The sequence below is a fragment of the Schistocerca piceifrons genome, chromosome 4 (assembly GCF_021461385.2).
Source record: "Schistocerca piceifrons isolate TAMUIC-IGC-003096 chromosome 4, iqSchPice1.1, whole genome shotgun sequence".
Lineage (NCBI taxonomy): Eukaryota > Metazoa > Arthropoda > Insecta > Orthoptera > Acrididae > Schistocerca > Schistocerca piceifrons.
In genome coordinates this window covers 634,856,420-634,872,065 of record NC_060141.1, presented here as the reverse complement: position 1 = coordinate 634,872,065, position 15,646 = coordinate 634,856,420, and the positions used below count along the sequence as shown (strand labels likewise).

The 15,646-nt window shown below is 37.6% G+C and overlaps 1 protein-coding gene across 1 annotated transcript in view; it reads right to left on the bottom strand.

Annotated features, from left to right (window-relative positions):
* LOC124796081 (cell division cycle protein 16 homolog) overlaps positions 1-15,646 on the bottom strand; it is a 69,562-nt gene that overhangs the window by 49,930 nt on the left and 3,986 nt on the right. Inside the window, exon 2 of the mRNA XM_047260167.1 lies at positions 6,381-6,537. Within this exon, the coding sequence (XP_047116123.1) occupies positions 6,381-6,537 (157 nt within the window). The remainder of the gene's footprint in view (positions 1-6,380; positions 6,538-15,646) is intronic.

Here is a 15,646-nt window from a genome sequence, read left to right as displayed (position 1 = left end):
GGCATAAATACTGTAGGAGTTTGCAAGAAGTTCCTGGTTTTACTTTTGCTATTATGATCCTCAAGGCTCGCTTCTGTATTATGAAGACTCTTTTCATATTAGTTAGGCATGTCCCGCCCCACAGTACTATTCCATAAGACAAGAAAGGGTATACTAATCTGTAATATACAGTCCTTAGAGTTTCAGAACTAAGATATGGCAATAATCTTCTTAATAGATACAGACTGAGTGTTTTTTTTTTACAGACATAATCAGCTTGCTGCTTCCACGAAAGTCAATCATATATGCATAAACCAAAGAATTTACAATCTGTACAGGTTTTTGGAAGCTCTGTACACACTTTTGGTAGAATTTCATCAATCACAGTATTTTGTCTGTTTGTGCCATTTGGTTTAAAATGAACAATATTAGTTTTTTCTATGTTTACTTTTAGGTTGTCTCTTTCAAAGTGAATTCTTGCCTTTTCAACAAAGTTATGTATCTCCTCAACTAGACTGGGCTCACTGTCTGCATACATAGTGATCAATTGCTTATTGTCAAGAGAACTTGGGAAATCACTTTTGAATAGGACTGGGCCAAAAATAGAGCCCTGAGGAACACCAAAATGTGTATTTCTTATATTTGACCTTCTCTTCTCCAGTATTTCTCCATTAGTGTATGTAATATCCGTGCCCTGCTGTCTACTCTTCAAATACGTTTCTAGCAATTGCATGAGTTTTCCAGAGACACCACTCTTTGCAACTTTTGATAAGAGCATGCCACAATGCACTCTATCAAAAGCCCTTCAGAGGTCCAGGAATACTCCTGCTGTTTGGGATTTTTCATTTATTTTTTCAAATACATGATGGACAAATTGTATTGCTGCTAACATGGTACTTCAACCTCTTCTGAAACCAAAAATAGAGTCCTGAGGAACACCAAAATGTATATTTCTTATATTTGACCTTCTCCTCTCCAGTATTTCTCCATTAGTGTATGTAATATCCGTGCCCTGCTGTCTACTCTTCAAATACGTTTCTAGCAATTGCATGAGTTTTCCAGAGACACCACTCTTTGCAACTTTTGATAAGAGCACGCCACAATGCACTCTATCAAAAGCCCTTCAGAGGTCCAGGAATACTCCTGCTGTTTGGGATTTTTCATTTATTTTTTCAAATACATGATGGACAAATTGTATTGCTGCTAACATGGTACTTCAACCTATTCTGAAACCATGCTGGAAATCACTTAATATGTCAGCATCATTGTAATTATTATTTTCTCTATCAGTTTGGTGAAAGCTGACATTAGGGCAATGGGTCTGTAGTTCTGTATGTATTTGTTTTCCCCATTTTGTGTATTGGTTTAGCTACAGGCAGTTTCAACTTGTCAGGGAATGTGTCTTTGAGAACACAGTTTATTAGATGAACTAGTAGTTTCATTAGTTCATGTTTCGATTTCTTCAATAGATACAGAGAAATTACACCTAATCCCGCTATTTTTTGTTTCTGAGCTACAATAAGTTGCAGAATGTCATTTGTGCTCACTGCGGGTAGTGTGCTGCAGTTTTCTTTGTTACTGGACTCAAATGTGTGCTGTTTATTCTGTTTCATTTAGACATCATTTTCGACAGTACCTACGAAGTAACCATTAAAAATGTTGGTGATTAGTTCATACCGAACATATTACTAGAGAGCATTGCTACTGGAAAAATATTGACAAAGACACTGAAAAGATGCTGGCTTGCCACTTGTGTCAAAAACAGCATTCAGCTCTGCCTCAACAATATTTATCATGGCCACATGCGTCAGAACACAGGTCATTTAAGAATACTTACTTGTCTGGATTTTCAAGTCACACATGATGAAGCACGTTCAACAGACAATAAAGAGAGTGCTTTATTGATCTTTCTCTCTCAGCACCGGGCCACTACAAATTATGCACATCTCCAGCACAGAAACTACATTGCAGACTGCACTGTACATTAAAGCCCATTTTTAAGCCATTCATGCATCAACAAGCCGAACTTTGGCAACAGTCACAACCCAAATTTTTTAAACTGAATGATCAAGTACTCATTTCAATGTATAAGTATAGGAAAAAAAACATTGGTACCAGGTATTGCCACAGAGAAGCTCAGCAACGTAATGTTCAAAGTTAAACGCTCAAACGGAGTTGCAACCATAAAAATAATTAATGAGTCTTGTAAGAGGTGTTCAAAAAGAAATGAGCCGGAGGCATAATTACAGAAACCAGTAAATGCATTTTAGAAGTATTGACCCTGGATGTTGAGACACTTGTCCCATTGTGACACAAGGCAGTGAATGGCGGTCTCATAAAATTCCCAGGGCTGCGATGTTAACCTGTTCTGCACGTACAGCTGGACGTCGTTGTCCAAGTTGAATCGTTTGCCCCTCAAAGCCTTTTTAAGTGGACCAAAAATGGCATAATCACAGGGAGAGAGGTCCGGACTGTATGGAAGGTGACCGAGAACTCCCATTTGAATTTCTGCAGGAGTGCCGTGACTATATTGGCCGTATGAGGCTTTACATTATCGTGGAGCCGAATGACCCCATGGGTAAGACTGCCTGGTCATTTTGACTTGATCACTTGGCGAAGTGTGGTTGAGGCTTGCGAGTAATGCTGGGCACTCACTGTTGTCCCGTGCTGCAGGAAGTGGATCAGAAGGAATGAATTTTTGGTCCCCTTGAAAAGGCTCTGAGGGGCAAACGATTCAACTCGGACGACGACGTCTAGCTGTACGTGTAGAACTGGTTAACATTGCAGCCCTGGGAATTTTATGAGACAGCCATTCACTGCCTTGTGTCACAGTGGGACAAGTGTCTCAACAGCCAGGGTCAATATTTCTAACATACAGGTACTGGTTTCTGTAATTATGCCTCCGGCTCATTTCTTTTTGAATGCCCCTTATACCATACAGAAGAGACATTGAGTAGACTGCTATGCATTTGAGTTTTCAGGGAAAAAGGCCTTCTTCCAAATTAGAAAACGCACACACATTAACCCAAGCACAATTCACAAACACATGAGCCGCTGTCTCCAGTCACAGAGGCCAAACTGTATACAGCGGCTGCAAGAGACGCCATCTGTGGTTGGTGGGGGTAAGGCAAGAGGCTGGGGTGGGGAGAGGGAGGGATATCAGGGTAGGAGTTGGGGAAGGCATAGTGCTGCTTGTGGAAGCAGGTAGGGATGTGATGGGGACAGATGGGGGCTGTTAATCAGGAGTTTGAGGGGCGGAGGTGGGAGTGGAAAAGGAGAGAAGCAGAGGAGGGGAAAAACACTAGTGGGTGCATTGATAGCTTGAACATGAACAGGAAAGGGGACAGGCAAGTGAAGACCATGGGGATTACAGGAATGGTTATCGAAATGGAAGCTGAACTTTTTTTCCAATTTTCGTGGTCTAAAAATGTACCTGCAGCTCACATTCAGAAGACAAATCCTAAGGAAGTTCTGAAAAATGGCGCTAGAAGCTAATGTAAGTAATTATTTTAACATAGAAGCCATTGTGTTAGTGTTTTAAGTACTGATTGTTAATTATTTTTTATCATACAGGAAATTCAAATTTAATACTGCTCGTCTTTGAATTTAGCAGATTTCATATATTCATAGCAATAAAAATAAATCTCTTTACATATACACCATCAAAACGGACGTTTTTAAGAAACTTGTGGGAGTTGGAAAGCAAGGTAAGTACAGTTTTACATTTCAACAGGTCCAGCTCCCTTCCGAAGCTGTCAGCACATGTCAATGTGCATCGAGGCATTTCTCAATGCTGGCAATATTCATGATGTAACAATAAAAAGTGTTTCATTGCCTTAATTTAACTACATATTCATGAGTACAAATGAGTTGCATATTTGAACAGGAGCATCCTAATAAACGAGCTTTTATGAAACCTTGTTACTTCCGTGAGATGCTCCTACCATAGCAGATGATCAATACGAATCATATGTTATCCGCAATGCAAACAATCGGTGAAACTTTCCCACTGCACCAACCCCTCTACTCTAACTTCAGTTTCTTCCACTGATCCCTTAGCCAGTGAGAGCAGTGCTTGCTACAACACTTGCAGGTGGTACAATTGGGTTTCATCCTTTGTTTCAATCTACAGTAGTATTTTTTCAAAGTGCCATGTTTTAGTCTACCATGTGTTCACTATGCTACAAAGCTGAAAAGACAAGTGATGTCTCTCACTCACAAAACATCCAATTGTGCTGCAGGTCAGCAACACAGAATTGGCGAGTGTAACATGAGAGGGTGGAAACAGGAAAAGGAATAACTTTGTTTTTTCCAGCAAAAGAAAGACATTTTACGGGCCAAATCATGGCCACTATCATACATTAGAAGTTGTGCTGGAAGCACATAATGTCGCTTGACATCAAAAAATCAAAAATTTCAAAGGTAGTCGCAATTGGGATTTCCGTTTCATGAAACACTGGGGATTTTCTATTTGTTGACGCACTTCAATTGCACAGGAGGTGTCGGAATGCTACATGGAAAAACTCATTGAATTTCAATGTTTCATATTCAGACAGCACACTGAAAATAATTATTATCTTCTTGGTAAGACAGGTAGTGCAGATCAAACTCCAGCATCTTTTGACAGGCCAACAAATTACATAGTAGAAGCAAAACAGAACAAAGATGTCAATGTACTGTCCTTAGGAGGCGAAAAGTTGCACTTGTCTGTCATGCTTGCTTGCACAGCTAATGGCCGTAAACTGCAACCATTCATCGTTTTTAAATGCAAAACATTACCAAAATCTGAAGTACTTCCAAAAAGCGTTATTGTACATGCTAACTTAAGTGGCTAGCACACTGAGGACTGTTATTAGAGTGGCTTAAACTTGTAGGGCAATGTCGTCCTAGTGTCTAGCTCAGTTTGACAAACATGCACGAACTAGGTCTTTACAGTATCAATCTATCTTTCCCTATGCTAGTGTACTAGATTTGTATGCAGAACCTACTACATCAGCTGCAAAGAGTAATTTAGTTGAAGCTAAGACGGAGAAGGAGGAGGAGTTTAGTGTTTAACGTCCCGTCGACAATGAGGTCTTAAGAAATGGAGCAGAAGCTCGGATACAGGAAGGACAGAGAAGGAAAGCACCTGCCTGTGCCTCTTAAATGAAATACCCAGCATTTGCCTTAAGTGTTTTAGGCAAAACACGGAAAATCTAAATCAGGATGGCCAGACACAGTTTTGAACTCTCATCCTCCCACATGCAAGTCCAGTGAGGTAACCATTGTGCTACCCGTGCAGGAGGGTAGAATGGACTTGACTATAATTTCAAGAAGGATGATGTCAATGCTACAGCCATTAGGTGTTTTTTTAACAAACCATTGAAGAGCAAACTTAAAATATGTATACACAATAGCTAACGAAAAAAGAAGACGGATAAGTAATGCCTACAGGACGTGTTAAGTATGCAACGTTGTCTAAAGTGTGTGAGAGGGTTGACCAATCTTGGAAAAGTATCCCAAACATCAAGCCACTGCAGGACTATAAGAACACAGGAAGTAACATATCCTGCCAAGGATTCTCCTGCATCTGGAACTACTTTCTACTATGATGGCATTCCAAACTCTGAATCTACTGCCAGCCAGCCAGGTCACTCTCTCAACTTCCACCTCTATGTGAGCCAATTTTGGCATTGTTACCTGTATGTACCTTCCTTTGAAGGGGCAGGGAAGAATGGGGTGGAGGAGTGTTGGATGTGTGTGGGATACTGCAACATGGTATGATTCCAAAAATGAAACTGTCAATCTGTCGGAGGTCGTAAGTTTCTGACAACCAAAACAGTACCGACAACAGCACAATCAGAGCACACCACAAAGTTATAAATCTAAACTGCACAAAAATTTGAATGAAATGATATTTAAAGGTGTGGAACAGTCAACATAAAATTGGCACAGAAAATGTTAATCAATCTGACTTGTAAAGGCAATACACTTACATGAGTGCACGAAAGCAGATGGTCCAAGATTATACGAGGTTTTATACAAAATAATCCATCTTTTTTCCTTTCCATCAGTTAATACACAGCAAATTAATTAGTCATCAAGTTTCAGATCCTGCAGCTCTAGACTAGTAAAATTAAATCAACTGTCAATTGTTTGTCACTTAGTTGTGTTCCATTCTGCAGGGCGCACTGGTTGAGAAAATTAAATGTTTTTTGTTACTACACTATAAAAAGCATATAGTGCACCATATCCTTCATTTTCTTATGCACTTGAAGGACTGAAAAACTTTCTACATAAATCTTCACAACTAGTGCTGCACTCCTTAGTTAAAAATTAAGCTAACTGTTTTCTTTTAAAATACTGTTAAACACATTAGCAAAATAAGCAAAAAATGCAATCATAAAATGAGATTTAGGTACCCCTTCATCAACTGTGATGCCTTGAAATACGCTGCCATAGCCTGATCATGTTCATTCTCAGTAGCAAAAGAATGACCATACGCCAGCCATGCTGGACCAAAAAGTTTGTCAAGTGTAGTAGCTTTTGCCAAGTACCTTCGAGCTGGATCACTCTTTCCTGTTGAAAAAAAGGAGAACACATTCTAATATTCTATTTATCATTATGGAAGCTGTTGGTGAACAACACCACAGAGGTTTTTTTTTCATTAATTAAAACACTTAGATATGAACAATGCTGTGCCTTAAGGATCTTATAGAAGAAAATTAAATAATGTTCAATGGTATTAAATAATATTGTGGGACGGGACTAAAAATGTTTTATAGTTTAGTTATTTGTACGTTTCAGAGGCATAATTGCAACAGCTGGTTATGAAGCCAGTTTTACAATTATAACTTGTTTTTCCTCCTCAAGTTAAAGGAGAAAATGTTGAGGCATTGAAATGGAGTAAGCTTCACTGATGCAAAATTATCACGTCTTATTTCATTTTACAACATACTAGGAAAGTAAGGACTGTGAATGTGTTCACTGATGACACACCTTTTGTTGCTCGTGCACTGAAAAAGTTTTTGAAATAAAACAAATATTCAAAACCATTGAAAACATGGCTGGCACTATCTTACGTAACCCACTTTGAGTAACATATTAAACTGGCTAGTATGCTATTGGTCACTGCTTGCTGCACCCACATATGCTGAAGTATATTATCAAACTGAGCCCTTTTTTTGTATGTAGTGTCTACATAATTTTGTTCCTTGTATTTAAATATTAGTTTGACAGGTGCTTAATTCAGCAAGTTTTTTACATTAGAGTAATACTTTATAAATTTTCAAACAATGTAAAATCCAGGATGGAATGTAACAATCTTATGAAAAGGGAAGTTGCTACTCACCATACAGCAGAGATGCTGAGTTGCAGATAGAAACAACAAAAGGACTCTTACAATAAAATCTTTCAGCTGTTAAGGCCTTCATCTCTCTCTCTCTCTCTCTCTCTCTCTCTCTCACACACACACACACACACACACACACACACACACAACTGCAGTCTCAGGCAACTGAAACCACACTGCAAGCATCAGCACCAGTGTGTGATGGGAGTGACGACTGGGTGGAGTAAGGAGGAGGCTGGGGTGGGGAGGGAGAGGGATAGTATGGTGGGGGTGGCAGACAGTGAAGTGCTGCAGGTTAGACAGAGGGCAGGGGATAGGTGGGGAGGAGGGGGGGGGGGGAGTAGCAGAAAAGGAGAAAAATAAAAAGACTGGGTGTGGTGGTGGAATGATGGCTGTGTAGTGCTGGAATGGGAACAGGGAAGAGGCTAGATGTGTGAGGCCAGTGACTATTGAAGGTTGAGGCCAGGAGGGTTACAGAAACATAGGATGTATTGCAGGGAAAGTTCCCTGCCGTGCAATTCAGGAAAGTTGGTGTTGGAAGGAAGGAGTCATATGGCACAAAACTTTATAAATTTTGATTGTATTAAATGTGAAATAATAGCAAGTATGTAAGCTTGTTCACTGTTAATATTTGAGTATGTCTCCCACTTCATGGAGTATGATTTGCATGACTATGCTAGTTTCGTGACAAGTAATTTATGTCAGCTTATCGTAGGTTGTGTGTAAACCACAGATGAGCAGCTACGGAGTCACCAAGCTTCACATCACAAATTTGAAGAGGGTGCATAATATTTATATGACAAAATGATAACAAATGTTCTTTGAACATAGTATTGTATTACTGTAGACTATAATACGATGAATGGCAGACTATTTTATCCACTGCCACAAAAATATAAATATGTGAAAGAAGAGTGACAGTGAAGTGAAGTGCGTGTATTTCACGGCAATTTTGCGAAGACTGCTACTGAAAAGGCAGGCTGAGCAAAGTTAATTTTTATATCTGATGCAAACTGTGACTATAGTAACTTTAGCAATACTTTTAAGAATGGGCAAGGTCAACATGTTGAAACCTTCCATGAATTCTTTTGCGTGGGAAGAACAGAACTTTAAAAATGCACTGTCAAAAATTTAGCTGCTAAGACACAGTGACGTATTTTTTTATTATTATTATTATTTTTAATGGTTGAAAATTGCAAAATTCATTGCCTGCCAGATGGCTGAAGAAATGTGCACACTTAGTGGAGCCAGAACAGATTGTGCATGCACAACACATTTGGCACACAGCTTTGGCTGACAGTGCATCAGTTAACAGACAAGACGGTACAACCTGAATATGATTTCTAAAGCGAACTTTCTATTTGTAGTTACTGTGACAGAATTGTTGACAATTACAGTTCTCTCACAATGAAAACTCATTTAATATCAAGAAATAACCATGGTTACCAGTTTATTTTGTGTAATATGTGTTAACAGTGGAGGATAAAACTGAATTAATATTCACTGTTTTCTCTATATATACCTGCTAATAGAATCTCTTTGTACATGTTCCAAAATTTCATAGCAACGTTAAATCTAACTAACTTTCACAATCCTGCAAAAATGAAATGTAGGGAATGTGGTAGCAACTTATACCACCTAAGTATCTCAAAGATGTACGTATATGTGATTCGCTGCTTAATACTTGGACAGTTACTCAAATTAGATTGACTTTCCAATGGAAACGATGGAAATATTAGAGGAAATAAAAAGTGACACTGAAAATTCAGGGGATTGTGGTTAGAGTGATAATAGTGATTCCAATTAACAATCCAGAACACCAATACCTTCTTAGTCGAAAGAAACCACATACTAGAATAGCTTTTTGTGGCAAGAAAGAGGCTGTGAATTTTAGGCTAAATGAACCAGAGGGAAATATATGTTTAAAGTTATGCACTGTGCAAAGGTGGTTTCATATTGTAAAATCTGAACATTAATTGGACAAAGGGAACAAACAATTATACCCAAATGAAATATTTGCCAAAATGGAACTTCGAAAAAAGTGAAAGAAAAACTATTCAGAACTGTATTTTACTGATGGAGATCTATGAGACTGGGTCATTTGAAACCCAAGTAAAGTGCACATGGTTGATTTCAAGGCTTCTTCGAGCTGGTTCAGCAAATTCAGTAAAATGTACAATATAGGTAGTTGTGAAAATACAAAGTTTACTTAACAGAAACACTTAGAGGAGATGCCATTAATCTGTAATATTATAGGGAAGTTTGTACCTGACTTGAAAATGTAGCGTGCTGTTACTTTTATACAAGTGCTGTGCATTGACACTAATTAGTTGGGTACCATAAAAAAAAAAGAAAATAAAAAAATAAAGATAGAAAAAGAAGAAATAAATAAATAAATAAATTTTGCAAACTGCAGTTTATTGTAATATAACGAATAAGAAAAGTTTTATAATTGATGAATGTTGCAGCACATTCATATACCACAATGCCAGTGACAAGTACGAGTGGATTAACTATTTCCACATTTTTATATCTGTCTTCAGGAACCTCAAAACATATTACGATCTACTACTTTTCATTGAAAGTCTTCTTACCCACTGTAGTAAATAATTAATAACTTTTTTTGAACTCTTGTCCCTGGCATCATTTGTGACGATGACAAAACGACTGTTGGTATAATGTGGATTTCCACCAGAAAATTGAAGAATCCTAAAGAGAGGCCACAGTTGGGAAGTCAGTGGGTGAAGGTTGTTGTCTTTAATCACTATCACCGACGAAATTCAATTTGTATACTGAGAAAGCAGTAAAGGAAACCAAAGAGAAATTTGGAAAAGAAATTAAAAGTTCAGGCAAAAAAACATAAAACTTTGAGGTTTGCCAAAAACAATGTAATTCTGTCAGAGACAACAACAGATTTAGGACATCAGTTCAACAGAATGGATAGTACCTTAGAATGAGGTTTTAATATGAACATCAACAGAAGTAAAACATATGAAAGGTAGGTGAATTAAATCAGGTAACGTTGAGGGAATTAGATTTGGAAATAATACACTAAAAACAGTACACAAGTTTAGCTATTTGAGAACAAAAATTTGATAATGGTTGAAATAGAGAGGATATGAAATGCAGACTGGCAACAGCAAGAAATGCATTTCTGAAAAAGAGAAGGGCAATATCACCGAATATAAATTTAATTTTAGGAAGTCTCTACCGAAAGTATCTGTCTAGAGTGTACTTTCGTACAAGGGGGAGGAGGGAGGGGGACCACGTGGATGATAAACAGTACAGACAAGACGGCGATAGAAACTTTTGAAATGTGGTGCTACTGAAGGATGAAGAAGATTTGAGTGGTACATCAGATAACTGATGAATACGTACAACTTCACTGAAAGAAGGGATTGGTTATAAGACATATGCTGAGACATCACGTATCTTTCTCGAGAACAAAGAGAAAAAATAAAATTAAAATCACTAGTCTGCACAATACTCTTACAGGGATTAAAATGAGAACTACAAAAGTTGACACAAAGGTTTTCACTGCTGACAAACAAGGAGAACTACAAAAACACTGTACTTTGCACGAAGTGAAGGTGCAAACGTTGTTTGATTTGCAAGACAGCAGGAAGGAGTTATCTGAATGGGACGGAGATCAATAGATGTGATGTAAATGTACAGAAAAACAACTGACGACAGTTTCAGAAAAATTATATGGTTTATCCAAGAAAAGAGGTTCACAAATTGAGCATGTCAATATTACATTCATCTATCTCTAACCCTTATGCAAGTAGTTATTCACCTTGGCACTGATTGACACAGTTGTTGGATGTCCTCCTGGTGGGTGTCATGCAAAATTCTACACAATTGGTGGTACAAGTTGTAGTGATACAAGAATTTCTATGTAAATTCTAGAAACACTCAGCCTTTTACCACCTTGAACACACAATATTCTGGATATGAGTGTGGGATGGTAGAATCCTACCTACTGCGTGTCACATGTTTGTGTGTACAGGTTTAAAAAAAGTCGCGGGAAGAAAATAGACGCAGCGGACAAACAGCGCCTGTCGGGCAATCCATAGATGTTTTATTGAGTGTGTAAGGAAGAACCATGGAGCTTATATGCAGCTCTGTGCTTACTGTGTCATTGACTATTGTTATTCAAACAAAGACAGTTGAAAAAGAACTCTTGGAAACTCTTGACGTAAGCTTCCTATAGGCAAGACTTATTTTCTGATTCGTTTTAAGAAAAGTTATAGTATCTAAGTCAACTTTCTTTCATCTGTAACTCAATTTGTTCTGACGTTCGGCTGTATGAGAGACTTAACAGAAAGTTACATATTTATGCGGAAAGTGAGAATTTTATTGTGTATGGAGGGCAAATACATCGCTAAATGACGAAAAGTATAGTTTGTATGTCTACTTATTTCATAAGTAGAAAGAGTCTAAAAATTCCTTTACCTAGAGTTATTCGACAGAGAAGAAGTCAAGAGGGTTTCCAGCAGCCAGCTAGCCAGTAAAGAAGAGTGGCTGCAAATACCAAGTAAGTCACCTCATAAAGAAGTGGAAGGTGGTTTGCGGAAATAAACAAATGTAACCCAAACTCACACTCACACTTTATGTCGTTAGAACATGGCGACCTGTGTGAAAGGACCAAGAAAACAGGAAATTTAAGTCAAAAACGAGAGAAGAAGCTGTTACATGTTGCCATAGCAACTAAACATAATAAGACAAGGGAATTACTCCGAGAAATTGGAATATGTTCAAGTATCCAATGGAGAAAAATTTAAATGAAAAAACGGTGAAGAAATGAAAAATTCACAACAAAATCAGCAAAGAAGATTTCGACGTATTTGTCTCAGAAGAAATACGCATAGAACGCTACAACCAAGACGATCCAGTGCAGGGAGTATAAAGCTCTCACACACATCACAGGGATGCAGATGCGGAAACCAACATACACCCGCCGCCGCCAACACCAGCTGCTGTTCATTAGTGCTGACCTATCTGCACATCTGCTCACCTACGTAACACGAATTCTATGCCGGGTGAGCGTGAAGCAAAACTTGATTACTTTAGTACAAAGTGGTTCATGATACTGATGAGTGAACTTTTATTGTGTAATTATCATAATTAAAGTTAGTTTTAAATGCTTACAAGAGCTAAGGCATGTAAAAGTATGGAAAATATACAACAGGTTGGAGAAACTCAAGACCCAGCTATGGCCATGAAAATTAGCAAAGAAGTGCCTGACTGGGCTGAGTTGATAAATTTAATCAAAGTTCAGAGTCTTAAGTTAAACTCACTAAATTCTCAATTAAATGCTCAGAGAGCGGCTCTAAGTAAAGAACTAGACTTAGTAAATTCTCAATTAAATGCTCAGAGTGAAACTAAATATTCTAACATCCAATTTAGGTTTGTTAAACGCCAAACTCGACTCTCAAAGCAAAGAATTTAGTAATCTATGCAAAGGCATAGGTGCTTTTGAAGACTGAGTTCAATGCTATTAAAGTAGAGAATTTAAAAGTAGATTTAAAGAACAAGTTGACAGATTCTTTGACCACTCATATAAATCATATGTTTACTGAACTTAGTCAGAAACATAAGGACATTTTTCAAGATTTATTGAAAAGTTTATAACTTAACATTGAGAACAAATGTAATAATGTAGAATACAAACTTATTGAAAAGTTTGGATCTTTTGACAACATGTACAATATTGAGTATAATGATGTAAGGCAGGGGTTCAATGCTTTGAAAGAGAATGTAGATACGCAGAATGAAGTAATGGCAGTCATTCAATCGCAAATTACAGGTGTCAATACACAGGTAGATAATGTAGAAAGAAATTTCAAAGAGAAAATGGCTGACTCTGATATTATAAATGTAATTAGTTTGGAGGAACAATTTGGAGAAATTATAGATCAAAAGGTTACCGAGAGAATAATATCAGGAAACATATCGCCTATTCCTTCTTCCGAACTCAATGATACGAGGAAGGGTATGGACAACCTGTGGAGAGAAATTATCCTTATCCAAGATAAAGTAGAAAAAAGGGCAACTTCACCTAATGCTGTAATAACTAGTGAAGTGGTGACTGATTTGCAATGGGGAGCTAATTCAAGGTTATCTAGGCAATTCCCTAAATTTAAGCCGGACGGCGAGGTACATCTGACCCATTTCTTAAAGAGATTTAACCAAGCTTTACCAAAAAATTGGGGAAAATTCCAAGAAGAATGAATTTGCTGTGGGATACCTTCTAGAGGAAGCCTCAGAATGGGTAACAGTAAATAATGAGAATTATTCCTCTTGGGGAGACTTTCAAAAGAAATTTAAAGACAAGTACTGGTCTGCCAATTCTCAAGAAAAGTTAATATCAGATTTATGGGACCCAAAATATTACAATAATACTTGGGGTACTATGGAGAAATATTTCGATTGGCATTTAATACAAGAAGGAAAAAAGGGGGGGGGGGGGGAGTGGAGGGAATACAATGTAAGGGATGTAAAATTGTATATCCCCCAGGGACGTTAACATTCTGACTTAACGGGCGGAGTAATGACCGTCGGATCCCGAGTTGTTTACAGTGTTTTTTCCAAAATAGTTTTCCTGCGCCAAATTCCTTTAAAATCTAGAACTATTCTGTAATCTTATTGCTTATAAAACCGGATATGACTGTAAAATAGAGGACAACTTAATAGAATCACAGAAAAAGTTATATCTAGACGAAATAAACTGAACAGAGTATTATATTTGTGGAAAATATAATATGATGTGACTAGCTGAACAACTGTTATACCATAGTGTACAGATTTTCTATTTTGTATAGAGTATTTAATACCTTTTATGAGATGTGATATAGATGGAAGAGTTTGTATAAGTCTTGAGAGGGGTGGGTATTGTAGCTAAAAGCATGATTCACCAGAACAGATAAATCATGACTAACACAAAACACACATCACACCTTTCAAACAACTCTCGCAAACAAGTGTGCCTGATTTTTCATCATTTGCCATTTCCATAAGGTTGCTAGGATTTCCTTCGGGGACCTCAAAGGGTGAAAGTGGGACAAGTCCGTTTTGTAGGGGCCGATTTAACACCAGACCTCCTCCGGTGTCTCACTTAAGTACCTGAGGGTAGGGATCCTGGGAATGGGGCGTTGGAAGGGTTTCCTGTCTTTGGGGCTATCTTCTTTTTCTTCTTCGATCCTAGCATCCACTTTATTTTTCCTTTTCTTTCTTCTCATTTGAGGACTTGTCTATTTTTTCCCTCTTTTCATATTCACAAACTTCTATTGCTGAAGTCCTTCCTTATTTCCATGTTTTCTAGAAACCAAAATCTTATCTTTAAATAAGAAGGCAAAGAAATCAGACTACACGAACACTCATCCACTTATACACAATTATAACACTTCTACACAAACATTAAATTAAATTACTTAAGACAAAGCCTGTCACGATGTGAGAACTGCCAAATGTTGTAGGGAAAAATGTGTGTACATGTGGAGATATGCACCTATTTATAGGAAGCTATGACGGTTCTACATCGAATGTACATACGAAGAGGTGCCCATAAACAAAGAACAGTGACAGTTCTAAATAGAGATTAGAATAGGCACAATGAACTGATGCGCAAAGAGAGACACAAACATATTAGTTTATGGAACAAAAATGCTACATAATGAACAACTATAAAGTAGTAATGAGTAATGGACAAATAAGAAAGAGGCATGAGCAAAGAAAGAAAACGGAAGTAAGAAAGAAATTAGTCATGTTGATCATCAAGAAACGTCAGTGTAATAAATAATCTGATGAATTGAAGGATAGTAGGACGTAAATAGTAAATGTAGACATAGTATGTATTGAAAATATAGAAGTTGATAAGTTGAGGAGGACTCTAGGAAGTAAATGATATATTACAGAATGAATGCAAAGTTTAAAATAGATTTATATCTTTACCAGAAGATACTTAATTATGGTATACATATAAATGTATACTAGGTAATGAACCGTGAGGTCTACTCGAAAAGGATAAGCTGGGCGTACCCAGCATTCACGAAGTATATAGGGCAAGCATACCTACGTGGAGATAGAACGATATGTGGCCTAAAAAATAGGGATGTTTTGTAAAGGGCGTACCTACCAGATTGGAAAAAGGAAGTGCTCTCATAAGGTCAAACCACAAGCTAGGAATAGGTGCTGATCCTATGAGAAGGTGACAGTATCGTGACAAAAGTCACGAATTTTATAGGGATTATTCTGGGAAGTGGGCATTCTATGAATGTCTAGCATTATTATGTTTCGTGGAAACATATAAGTGTCAAAAGAACACTTTCATTTCGT